General features: G+C 39.2%; 1 protein-coding gene across 4 annotated transcripts in view; it reads left to right on the top strand.

Moving 5' to 3' along the window:
- Positions 1 to 14176, top strand: part of LOC124125516 — a 138000-nt gene that overhangs the window by 14301 nt on the left and 109523 nt on the right. For all 4 annotated transcript variants that reach the window (XM_048399818.1, XM_048399820.1, XM_048399817.1 and 1 more), the window contains exon 8: positions 5391 to 5474. In XM_048399818.1, the coding sequence (XP_048255775.1) occupies positions 5391 to 5474 (84 nt within the window). The remainder of the gene's footprint in view (positions 1 to 5390; positions 5475 to 14176) is intronic.

The following is a 14176-nucleotide window of genomic DNA, read 5'->3' on the forward strand; positions in this document are numbered from 1 at the left end:
AAAGGGAATACACTCATATCATGGCGTGAAGTGTCGATGTAAAAACAACATACTTTGTTCAAAGGGTTAACTAATAATACGTTGATTGATTGCTCATTGTTATGTATCACTCAATGGATTGTTTAGGAACCGTGGAAGTTATGAAAATAGTTGTCACGTGGGCTTTCTCAGCCGACCCTTGAGACTTGACACCTATGTGAAACACCTGAAACAATCTAAGTGATCAGTTGAGAAAGGAACACGGGTTATAATATCCCGAAACGATATATATCTTTAAAAATATTTGATTGTTACAGAGACACGTGACTTCGAATAAGTTTCTTTGTACAGCTGCAGACGAGTGGGATATTGTTCCTTTGTGTGGATAATCACGGATACATTCCTCGAACAAGGAAGCTGCCCAAAATTGATACACATAAATTTGGTAGGTTGTAATTATGGTATTAGCATTTTGTTTTCCTTCATTCGCTGTAGCATTGAACCGATTCGTACTTGTTCCTCTACGTCTTGGTTGGGAAATTCTTCAGATTGACTAAAATTGATTAAGACGATCAAAAGGGCCTAACAACATCACAACAGATTATTATGTTGGATTAGAAGCCAAACAACATAGAAATGTACTTTTCAACGTAACATTTTCAGTCTCTTGGTGATGACATTAAACATCAAAATGTTTGGAATTCGTTATCATAATAATACAGATGGAAATGTTTTTCAGTCACTTTGTAAAATAACTGAATATTTAGACGTTTAATAAATTTGTTACACATTTTGACAGTAAAAAAATATACACACTATAAAAAAAAGCAATGCCTCAGGTGAAATATTTACTTTGTGTTGCAAGTCAAAATAGTGTAAACGAAAATCGCAAAATTACCAAGCAAGTGACTTATCAAAATTTCGTCACCATTACCGATGCTACCCGCAAAGATACCTACATTTCCTTATTATCTCGAAAACTGTATTTCATTTTGTCGATCAATGTGACCATACGCCCTTATTACTACCCATAAAAGTGATAATGCGCTTACGAATGGCGCAGCAGAGGTCGCGAACTAGTCTAGATTTCTGCTATACATCCGGGTACTCACTGGGAAAAAACAATAACAATGGCAACAACCAGTCCCGGGTAATTGTGTTAGATCAGTGCCCCTTTAAGGCATAGTCCAATCAAAATCGTGTAACGGTTCGTAAACAACATGACGACTCTTGTGCAGATTCGTCGATTGCAGGATTTGCAAAGCATGAGTACTGCCATTTGGGTCTGGACAGATATTTTACAAATCTTTCCATGTTTTTAATCAAGGTGCTCAAGTGATTTGATGCATTTCCTGAGGTAAGACCCATTTTATTACAATATAGATCATGATTATCAATCACATTGTCTAGACTGGGCTGCCATGTGAGAGGAGGAATTGGTCAACAGGAGAGACATAGAAGGGACACAACGTGTAAAAGCCACTGGTGGCGCTACGATCAAGCCATGAAATTCCAGCCTAGTTTGGCAAGGGTGGAAACTGGACTTTTATAGTCAGTTCACTCCCTTGCCTCGGGAAGAGGATATGGATATAACATTTATCTATAGCAAAACATTTATATGATTGTGTTATTCTATTAATAGATTGATGAAATGCAGTGACATCAGAGTTGAAAGAACCTTGCAGCACCTTCACATGCAGCTTTGATGTAAAAATTTTACTTGTGAAGTGGGAATTAATTTCCTTTTTGTTTGATATATAACGAAAAATATGACAAACTACACCTGATTAACGGCAGTTCAAGTTGTGCAGCAACCACAAAACCATGAAATCAGACATCCTTTATCCATGTATGTAAACTTGTTTCCAAACCAGAACTTTCATCATAAGATTTTCATGACCTATATATATATGGGACAATATTAAATCACCTAGTGCAGGTAGCACATCAGTTTATTCAAACAGTCATTGAAGTAAATGAAGCAACTCATACAAAAGTTTGTCATGTTGTTCCAAGGTACACACCATTATTAGGACTTCACACAGACAGGAAGGCCAAGCATTGTCATCACAGCACGTCATAGAGTAGTGCCAACGTCAAGCTGTATTGATATAATTGCCTACCATTTTGGTTAAAAAAGAAGTGCTTTCACAGAAATATTACCTTCACTGTAAGGCAGTCATAATCATGCTCTTCAAATACTGTAAATCTTGAAATTAATGTGTCTTCAAATTAATATGACTGCTGAACCCTAGTAAAAAATGCAACCCCCCCCCCATCCCCAAGTGGAATGACGCGACATTGGGGTGTAAATAGCTAAATTTGAGTCGACTTGTATGTCGCTCTCGCGTTACATTTGCTAACGAACCAATTAAGTTCGGTTTTAGTGCACAATGCGTTTAAGCTCCCATGTCTAATCCTGTGAAAACACAATAAGGTCTTTAAAACAACACAGTAATCCCTATCATATTTCACATCACCACCATATGACACATAAATAAGATGTCTTTCTTCTTTTAATAATAAAATAAGATAATAAAAAGTTTTGTCACTCTCATTTTATTCACAAAGAGTCTGGATTCGGTTGTTGATGTTAGTATATCTCCTCCTCTTTGTTGGTCGCTTTCCTCCAGCTTCATACTGCTGAAAATTTACTTATAATATGCTGCGATACAAAGACATTCTTGTCGAAGGGAAGGTTGGCATGCTGGCAACTAGTGTCTTCATATCGTCATTCCAAGCTCCATCTCACAGCTTGTTGACGTCCCCTTCATACAGGCTCGGCAAGGATGTTGTCTCTTTTGCCAGTTTTTTACCTTCTCGATTGTCTCTTTCACCTGAAATAATACAAACATTGTCTTAAGAAAGAAAACAAAATAATACTTTAATACTAAGAATATAGGTATTTAATGAACTATTATTATAGTTTTACTATTATTAATAGGAATAAGGAATAGGAAAAAAAATACCTTAATGTCAACTGGTTTGGGGTCATGGTTGTGTTCCCGGTTAATATTGGTGACCAGGGTGCCGTTGTACAAAGCGTTCTTAGCTCTAAGGTGATCGTAACTCCCATACCTTAACATAGACTTACGACAGTCGTAGTGCTAAGGTTGTTTTGTACAACTGCACCCTGGTCATCTTTAGTCGAAACATGTGCAGGACATGTCTTTTCAAGACACTGCCAAGACTGCCACGTGTCTCTCTTCTTATTGCAATGGAACATAATCCCTTGAAAACAAAGAATCCTACCTCCACGATGAGATGGTATGAATTTGATGTCAACTTGAGCGTTTGCCATTTTGCAAGTAACTTCACATTCGACTTCTTCTTTATTCATATCTGTTATCTGAATATCGCTCAATCAATTAATCAAAACCGCGGTTATAACGCTCACTTAATTAATTAAGATTGACATTGATTGAACATGCCACAATGATTAGTATGATTACTAAATCATAATTAATTACTGAGATGTGGTCATAGTGAACATACTAATCCTATGTTAAAACATACTAATCCTTTACGTAAACAGATTAAAACTTCAAAGCATAACCGCATGTCGCCCTCGCGTTCAGTCTAGAAATTCAAATGTCGCTCTGGAGTGACGACACCACATCCTTACCTTACCTAAATCCAATCAAACAGCAAAAAGCACCGCTTATTAGCTCTGTGTAGAGAATTTCTGTAAAAACAATAAACAGTGTTTTCCTAAAAACAACACACAGTTTATATGATTATTATGTTGACTGGTATTAAGGAAGTTCAAAGGCAAAAAAAATTGAACCCACAACAATTCACTGATTGGTAACGGGAGAAGGTTTCAACAAACTTAAAGGCAGAAGACAAGACAAAGGCTGTAGATCCGAGGATAAGTGCGATGAAGCCTATCGGTGTGTGTTGGGTCGTGTCAGTCTTTGACGCAGTGTTGCGTGGGTGGCATCTGTCTGGACTGCTGGAGTCCTCAATGATACCTCGTTTGACACGAGTGAGTAGAACTTTTGTTGCCAAAAGTGATAACTCACCGGATGCTCATTGTGTAATTTCTATTCTTTGAATGACATTGTTATGTAATTGTTACAACTGCTGCTCAATAAAACAGTTGTTTGTGTTTATGATTAAGTTGGTGTGCAGTGAGGCTGTTTTTTTGTTAATAGTCATTTTGGAGACATAAATGCGAAGTTTAGTTAATGCGAGCAAAGACCACTCGCATTTTTTGCTTTTAATTCACGCTCTCGTTAATTTCAAGATTAACAGTATTTAGTACTGCTGGCAGACCAGTCTGAATGCAGGATTCAAAAGTCTTGAAAACCATACAACATTTCTTCACCAACTTGGCACACAGATAGATCTTGTGGTGAACTTGTGCCTTTTGATAGTTTCGGATTTTCGACTAAAAATATTTTTTAAAGTTTCTATGGCAACAACTTTGACTTAGGTTGGAAATGGCTGTAGTGCTCGTTTCCGGAGCAGATCTTGAGAACCGTACAATATTTCTTCACCATATTTGGCACCTAGCTAGGTCATGTGGTGAACTGGTGCCTTTTGATAGTTGGGATTTCCAAAAGAAATATTTTTTCGAGTTTCCATGGCAACAAAATATAGATAGATATACATATATAACTAGTTGATGTATTTGTGACAAATATTTGCCATTGAAGGGGATATTGATGACTTTGTCTTCATGTTTCAATATAACAAATCGCATTGAATTCTGATACCGTCCATTGTTTTATATCATTGAGAGCCGCGTCGGGATTCTAGGTTAGAATTGGTCCCCAGCAGCAGATGCTTGTCATATGAATTAATGAATTGGTGATGATACTTGGTGACCTGATTGGTACCATGTCAACATGTTCCAATGGTGTGAATCGTTACTCGTATCAATCACTGTATTGTCTGGTCCAGTCCTGATTACTTACAGGCCTCTGTCATACAGCTGGAATGGTATTAAACAAACCAAGCCATATCACTGAGAACTTCCTCGTACATTCTCTCTCCAAAAGAGCAATCCCTGATGTCATGTACACAGTGACAACGTCTTATAAACTTGTTGAAAAAACAACAGTTTGAGGGATTTTCAGAAATATGATTCAACCTTGTTAATCAAAGGACTTATTTGTTGATGCATGATTGGCTGTTGTTTGTTTGTTGTTTAAGGCCACACTCAGCAATATTCCAGCTGTATGACGGCGGTCTGCAAATAATCAAATCTGGGCCAGACAATCCAGTGAGCATCGATCCAAGCAATTTGGATACAGTGACATACATCAACCAAGTCAGCAAGCATGACCACCAATCCCATTAATCGCTTCTTACGACAAGCATAGTCGCCTTTTACGGCAAGCATGGGTTGCTGAAGACCTATTCTACCCCGGATCTTCATGGGTAGCATGATTTGTATGTTGTAGAATATGGTGCTGGACACAGGCCTGTTTCCAGACAATGTGTTCCTGTATGACCACACCGTCTCCTGTGATGACTTCGTATTCCAGGTACATGTTCATTATTTGCCTCAGTGTGGCAGCTCAATGATAAAACCATGGACAAGACATCTGTTTATGCTAACCACCCAAAATAACTGTCTTTCCTCAATCTTTATTGTTACTACAACTTGTATTGTACAAGTTGTTAGTACTTTGAGAATGCACCTTAAGCCTGCATAAAACAATGTTGTTACTTGTGATTGACTGAAACTGAAGGTCAAGGTCGTATTTGTTATTTGAGTCTTTGTACTAAAGATTTACTGTATTTGGTATTGTTTTTCCTGGATGTTTTTGTGAAAGTACATAAGCAACTTAATAATTGACTTTGTAATTCAACTTTCACTCTGCAAATGTGTTTTCAAAAGCTGTAAATGATATCATTTCATCGGAAGTGGTGTCAGTAGACTGAGATTGCATATATATGTCATGTTGAAGTAGTGAGAGGAATGGACTTTCAGGTATTCAATTCAATCACATTGTTCTGCACTTCATTTCTGATGAAATGATATTTAATGTCAATGTGTTTAAATCTTTGCTGAGTTACTGGATTCTTGGCGAGTGCTATTGCTCCCTGATCATGAACTTTCCCTCTAGCTTGTGTTGCTGCAGCCATTGCCGTGTACTCTGCCTCGCACGCTGACAATGCCACAGTCATCTGCTTCTTGCTTTTCCAGGAAATCAAGGGTCCATTATCTTTCAGCTGGAATCCGTAGCCAGTGATGCTTCTCCTGTCTGCAGATGAACCCCAGTCAGCATCACATGATCCCACAAGTTGTAGAGGATCACATGATTTTACAAACGTCAGTCCTTGTTCAGCTGTACCTTTGATAAACCTCAGTGTGTTTTGCCATGCCTAAATGGGTCGTTGTGGGCTTAGCCATACACTTTGACAATTTGGTCACAATATAACACAGGTCTGGCCGTTGTAGCAGGGAGTGGAGTCATCTACAGATAACATTCTTAGCTTGTCAGCTTGCTGATGGGGTTAACCTCTTTGGTCATGTGGACAAGGCGTCCGGCCTCTGATCAGAAGGTCCGTGGTTCGAATCCCATCACGGGACTCGAAAATTTTATGGCTGCTACATTGGCGCCCAATGTGGGGCTGAGCACGTTCATGTTAAATTTGAGCAAAATAAGCCGCAGTACCCTACTATGCGGCCCGGGACGTGCCTTCTGTTGACGGGGGAGTATGTAGCAGGGCGTGGAGTCATCCCACAGATGACATCCTTACCTTGTCAGCTTGCTGACGGGGTTAACTTCTTTGGTCATGTGGACAAGGCGTCCGACCTCTGTTCAGAAGGTCCGTCGTTCGAATCCCATCCCAGGGCTCGGAAATTTTATGGCCGCTACACAGTCATAATATAGATCAGACTTCCAACATTCTGTAGAGTCTGGGATCTTCCAGTTTAGTTGCATTTGTCTTCCTTTCTTTGTCAGCACCCGGGTCACAAGGAGTTGCCTTGGGTTTACAGTCCATCATGTTGAACTTCACCAGCATCTTCTCAATATGTCTTTTCTGGTTCATTTCAACACTGTCGTTCTTCCACTTGAACTTTATTCCCAGAAACCATGACAGCCTCCCCAAGTCCTTCATCTTGAATCGCTGACACAAAGAATCTTTTATCCCATGAAGTATGGTCGTCTTCTCTGCACAAATGATGATGTCATCGACCCATACTACCATAATTACGAATGAATATTCAGTCGTCTTGTGGTAGACACAAGGATCAGCAAGTGGTTCGAGTACAGATCTTCAACAAGGAACGTGTAAGGAATTCCAATTCCTACCACTTTGTTTCAGGCCGTACAGGGATTTCTTCAACCTCGAAAACAAGTTTCTCACCAGTCTGTGGCTTTACTTCAAAACCTTCCGGTTGCTGCACATATATCTCACAGTCTACTGAACTTGACATATCTCACTCTTCTTACTTCATTTCTCTCAGGAACGTATACAAGATAAGCAGGACTAAGTATCCCACAAAGAATCCCTTTACACTCCGTTCGTCTGTTCTGGGTGAACAATACCTTCCAAATGGCGTGCTGGTTTTCTTGGGGAATTAGTCAGCAAAGAGCCGGAGTCACAGGAGACTAATCACAATTTTATTTACAAGAACAATTAACAATGAGCAAGTTACTATATCTTAGAAAAATAGCTGAGGGTGCCACAGAGAGTCGGTACAACCCTCTGCGCTGTGGGAGAGAGATCTGCTTGGTAAGAGTGACAAACCTCTTCTCTGCCATAACAAGAGGTTTCTGTATGTATTTAACAAAAATTAGAACAATAAAAAGGAATATGTTTGGTTGATACACGATTGGTTGTGTCCTATGCTAAATGAATGGCTATACAGAGGGGAATACTTAATCCTGTTAATCCTGTTGGACTGGCACTAATCTTGTTGACATATTTACTGGATGCTTTGAAAGAGATTATGGTATCACTATAGACGAGCTTGTGTTGGGGCTAATCCTTAATGCACTATAGACGAGCTTGTATGGGGGCTAATCCTTAATGGCTTATAGACGAGCTTGTATGGGGGCTAATCCTTAATGAGTCTAAATTGAAGTAATTGCTGAATGTTATTCTAATATAGGTGATGACAGATTTACTTAAATAAAATAGTTCAAGGTAATCTATAAGACTATGTAGACATATCTTTTGTCTGGGAGATGGGATCTTGATACCTTAGGCTAGCATTTATCTAAAAGCTTCAAATCAATTAAACTATGTAGATGTAACTCTTGTTTTATTGAATAGTATGTCTAGGAGATGCGCTCCCATTACCTTAGGCTAGCATCTGTCTAAAAAACTATAACTGAAACTACTGATTTATATATGCATTTTACCTGATGATAAGTATTATTTGCTAAACTATTATATGAAATGATGTATAAATATTACACCATGGTAACTCATAAAAGCACTTGATGTGGATCTAATTATTATAGGATAACTTCGTATAAATGTTACACCATGATAACTTCCCCTCCGTCTGAAAAAGTTTGGACCCCAAACGTGTAAAAAATAAATAAATTATGGCTAAGATGGACAATGTATTAAGTTAAACTGGTAGTATAGTAAATAACAATTATTATAGAGTCTCTTTGATATAAGGAAACATAATGTAAAAGTTCTTTCTGCTGTCATCTGGGAATATGGATGTGGAGTTGGCTTGTCTTTGCACTCTGTACTGGTGGTTTATGGGTGATGTAGGAGGCCTTGAGTTCCACATCCTGGTTTGAGGTTTTAAGATAGTTGGCTGTGTCCATTATCCGTTATAGAGGTTTTACATGGAAAACAAGGAAAAGAGAGTTAGCATGTTCAAATAGTATGTCATATATAAAAATTATCCATACTTCCTCAGTTCGTAAGTATTAAGTAGAAAATAAAACAAATACGATAATTATGATGTAAAGATCAGTACATAATTATTTCTAAATGGTGTCATGACCAGGAAGAATGTATTGGCGGCAAATTACACAAAGTCATGGATTAAAAATATCCTTCTATTTTTGGATACAATCATTAGAGTGAGTGAGGACTGCCTCCGTGGTCTAGTGGTAGAGCGTCCGCTTTTAGCAATATTCTGGGAATATCACGGCAGGGAACACTAGAATTGGGCTTCACACATGTCGGGAATCGAACGTCTTCGGCGTGACATGCGAACACTTTAACCACTAGGCTACCCGACCGCCCTTCAATCAATAGAGACATTACATATATGTGTATGTGCATATAACAAGAGCATTGATTCGTTTCGCTTTGATTTTCATTCGGTTCAATGCGATAGGGTTTGGTTTAATTTTGCTCCGGTATGGTTTGCATTGATTCGTTTCGCTTTGATTTTCGTTCGGTTCAATGCGATAGGGTTTGGTTTATTGTGCTTCGGTACGGTTTGCTTCGCTTCGGTACGGTTTCGGTTTGATTCGCAGTATGGTTTGCTTTGCTTTGGTACGGTTTCAGTTCGATTAGCAGTATGGTTTGCTTCGCTTTGGTACGGTTTCCTGTTTGATTCGCAGTATGGTTTGCTTCGCTTTGGTACGGTTTCGGTTTGATTCGCAGTATGGTTTGCTTCACTTTGAGTCATTTCGATTTGTTTTGGTTCATTTTGGTTTGACTCATTTCGATTCGTTATGGTTCACTTTGGTTGGCTCGTTTCACTTCGCTTTTGAGATTGGTTGATCAGGTCAATGCTCAAAATTTGTTGTGATACAAATAACTCAGATGATCAGGCTGATGCTATTTGTTCTCAACTGGCGAATCTGGTGACCCAAAGTGAAAAGACTGGACACAAGTAAACATAACAAGATACAGCTAATAGCTGTTTAGTGATTTGCACCGTATATTTAGGAGATTTTGTATTTTGGTCAAGAATATTTTCATTTGGCATCTACAGGTATATATGGGGAGTATATCATGGTATGGTTGACTGGGACTACTGTCTATGTAATACGGATGTGAAATAAGGTAGAAAAAGGTGTTGATGTTTCCAGTGTCTATATGTGGAAAAATAACCCTTGTGGATTTATAAATTGGTAGTTCATCTGGATCATATGGAGGATTATCTTCTCCACAGGACCACTTACAGAGATCCTTCCAGCTATCATCAAGGTAGCGCTGTATGAGGTGGAGAGGAACACTTTCAAAATAGCATGTGAGGTGATTATGATCATCTTTGTTATTGGTATATGAGACCTTGACATAGCAGTCTCCTTGAATAATTTCAATGCCCATAACTCTTTTTATTTTATGATCTACTTTTCGTAGGTGTTTTGGAAAAAACAGATACGGTTTGACATCTAATTCTATGCATGGTTTGGTGTTGTCTTGCTGGACATTCCCTGACATTGTATTCCCTGACAGAACATTGACTGATTTATTGTCTTGTGCTGATTCCTTTTGGTCGAAAAACTTATGATTCTTCAGTGGACGTTTTCGTCGTTTTCCTGACATACTTCTTTTGAGGTGAATTTCTCTCCGAATGGAGTCTGGAATGCTGCTGCCATACTCCCATGTGTTTCCTCTTTCTGGATCCTTCCATTTCACTCTGTAGTAGATTTTGCCATTTGCTCTCTTAGAACTTACAATTGAGTGGATGTCCTCTGGATTGAAAATAGGAGGGATATCCTTGGTTTGATTACCTGATGTTGGACTCTGACTTGGAGGTTGTACCTGGCCTTCGTCAAGTTGTTTTCTGGATTTTGGCTGGTGATGCTTACTATTCACTCCTCTTTTCCCTTTGTTTACCTTTTCATTTACCTTGGTTGGAGCACTAGGACCTGGTGTGGCATGATTTTCCTTCATAGTTGTCGTTCTGGAACCTGCAGGTTTTGCTGTTGTATTTGGAGCAGGGTGTTTCTTCTTTGTTGGGGTCTTTTGCTTCGAACTCTTGTTGCTGGAAGTGCCTGCCTTTGTTTTGGAATTGACCTTCTTACCTTTCTGTTGTGGAGGTGATTGATCAGTAGCCTGGTAAGTTGAACTTGTTGATGGGGAATTGTTGCTGTCAAGCTGAGTATCATTGACTGGTTCCTCGTTGTCATCCATGACTCCTGAATCTATGTTACTCGGGTCATTGAGGTATGGTTCTGGAGGATACTGTGGACGATCAAAAGGATCAAAATATGGCTTCAGACGGTTGGCATGGACCAGTGGTTTGTGTATTTTGTCGTCAGAACTTCGGCGTCAGATTGTAGGTATAATTTGGACCTGTTTGGATGATATAATAGCTACCATACCACTTTTTGGTTAATTTGTTGGAAAGGCCTTTTTCAACTTTTTGACAGTAAAGCCAAACTCTTTGACCTGGGGCGAATTCTGGTTCTTTAGCCTTTCGATTATATTGTTCTGAATACACCTCCTTAGCCCGAGCAGTGTTTTCAGCTGCGATTGTTCTAGTGATTTCAAGCTCCTCTAGCAAATTTGAAAGTTTGAAACTTTTGTTATTGTGGCCTAAATTTTCTTTGGAATTAATGCTACATCTTGTGGAGCTCTCATTTCTCGGCCAAAAAGCATAACGTATGGGGATTTTTGCGTTGATGAATTTGGGGCCATCCGATAGGCCATCATGATTCCAGGAATAAAACGGGGCCAATCATTTTGAGACTTGTTACAATAGGCTCTTAGTGATTGATCGATGTAAGAATTGAGCCTTTCTACACAGCTGATGGTATGGGCTGGTATGGGTAAATTTAATTGCCAAAAGTTCACAAATTGCTTTGATAAGTTTGGACATGAAGTTCTGACCTCTGTCTGAAATTAAGGTCCTTGGAGCGCCATACTGACAAAATATTTCTCTGACGAGAACATCTGCTACTTCTTTAGCTTCTTGGGTCCGAAGTGGAAAGGCTTCACACCATCTGGATGATGCATCTGTGATGACCAAAATGTATTTGTACTTGTCTGGTGTTGTTGGCAGGGGACCGAGAATGTCAACGTGCCATCGGGTGAATACCTCTCCTACAGGTAGTGGACGAAGTGGTGCCTTCTTGCCATGGTAGTGCCTCTTGGTCTGTTGACATACCTCACATGTCTGGACATAAGTAGCAACATCGCTGTACATTTTGGGCCAGTAGTACTTAGGTGTTGTGCATCCTTTCTTTCCCATGGTGGCAACCGCCAAACTCGAGTCATGATAGGATTACAGGACTTGATTCCTGAGGGTTCTTGGGACTGCCAGCTGTTTAATGAACTTGTCCGCATGGCCTTTCTGTCTTTGTGGAACGAATCTGTATAGGATGCCTTCATCAATTTCAAAAGTATTGGCTTCAATAAGAATCTTTTGACGATCCTTTTCATCTTGTGGAAGGACATCATCCTCTTTGTAGTCAAAGATTTGGATGAAATCTGGACAAATCCTTTGTAGGTGACGTAAATTTGGATGTTCTTTTATACTTACTTCAACCAATGTGTCTTGGGTAACATCAGCGTTTGTAGCATGTAATGCTGTGACAACATTAACTGGTACTGACTGATAATCCTCTTCATATTCAAAGGTGACTGACCAATGTGTTGTCTGTGTGTCTGATTCTAAGTGATTGACAATAGGTGTGCAAATATCCTCATTCTGAGTTGTCTGTGTGACCTGTGTGGATGAATGGGTGTTTGGCAAGATTGTGGTACTGCTAGTTGATTTGCTTTGCTGAGTTGAAGTTTCTGAGAAGACTGTTTTCTCAGCATCTTCTTCTGTCTGATCATTACAGTTAATATTTTCCTCATATTCCCTACGTGAGAGAGCATCGGCATTCCCATTGGCTTTGCCGCTGCGGGTGAATAATGTCAAAAGTGTAGGTAGAAAGTTCCAAAGACCATCGCCCTAATCTACCTGTGGCATCCTTGATGGATTTCAGCCATTTCAATGCTATATGATCAGTGTAGACTGTGAATTTGGAATTTGCAAGGTATGGACGAAAGGATCTAATGGCTTCAACTAGGGCTAAGCCTTCCTTTTCTGTAATGCTCCAGTTCTTTTCGCTGCCATGAAGAGCTCTACCACCAAAAGCTATTGGATGTTCATTATTTTTCTCATCTTTTTGACTCAAAACGAAACCTATGCTCATATCACTGGCATCAGTTGCGAGAAGAAATTCTTTGTCAAAATTTGGATAAGCCAGAACAGGTGTATTACTCATAGCATGTTTGAGTGTGTTGAATGCCTGATCACACTCAAGTGACCATTGGAACTTTGGTTTCTTTCCTACTTCTGCCTCTGAATGCTTCTTTAGCAAAGCATTCAGTGGAAGTGCTATGTGAGCATAATTTTTCACATACTTCCTGTAGAAGTTTGTGAGGCCTAAGAAGGAGCGAATCTGCTTCAATCTTTTTGTCATCAACTTGAACACCTCCTCATGATAAAACATGACCCAGAAAAGAAACTTTGTCTGTTGCAAAGTTGCATTTGGATGGCTTTAGTGTTAATTTTGCCTGTTTGAGTTAGTAAAATACTTGCTCCAAATGTTGGAGATGCTCTTCAAAGTTTTTGCTGTAAATTATCAAATCATCAATGTAAAACAGCGCAACCTTAAAAAGCAATTTTCTTAGCACTTTGCTCATGAGCTGTTGAAAACAAAGTGGAGAATTTGTCAAACCTTGGGGCAAACGTTTGAACTGATAAAGGCCTTGATGGGTGACAAAAGCAGTTTTATGCTTTGAATCTTCATGTAATGGCACTTGGAAGAAGCCATTAGCAAGGTCTGAAGTTGAGAAGATCTTAGCTTGTGCATTGGCGATGTTATCAACAGCATCATCAAAAACAGGAAGAGGCCATGACCTTGGTAAAGTGACAGAATTCAACTTTCTGTAGTCACAAACAAATCTATATGAGCCATCACGTTTCTTGACTAGGATAATGGGAGCTGAATACATAGAAGTAGACTCCTCGATCAAATCATACTTCAGAAAATCATCTATAAGTTCTTCGGTGACTTTGGAGATGAGGAGATTGGCGATATGGTCTACTCTTAACGGGTGGGTGGTTGCCAGTGTCAATGATATGTTGGTGCATGTCAGTCTTTCCTAAATCTGCAAGACTCGTTGAAAACATGTTTCTATTTTGTCCCAAAAATCTAAGTAGTCTGTGTCGTTGGTCTGGAGTCAGTTGTGTATTGGTCAAATCAAATCCTAACTCCTGTGCAATTTTAACATAATCCCTAGTGTAATTGTCTTTCTTCTCATTGTCAGTGTTAACGGTATTTATTGACGGATGGTCAGAGTCAAT

The sequence above is a fragment of the Haliotis rufescens genome, unplaced genomic scaffold, assembly GCF_023055435.1.
Source record: "Haliotis rufescens isolate VD_foot unplaced genomic scaffold, xgHalRufe1.0.p SCAF_2, whole genome shotgun sequence".
Lineage (NCBI taxonomy): Eukaryota > Metazoa > Mollusca > Gastropoda > Lepetellida > Haliotidae > Haliotis > Haliotis rufescens.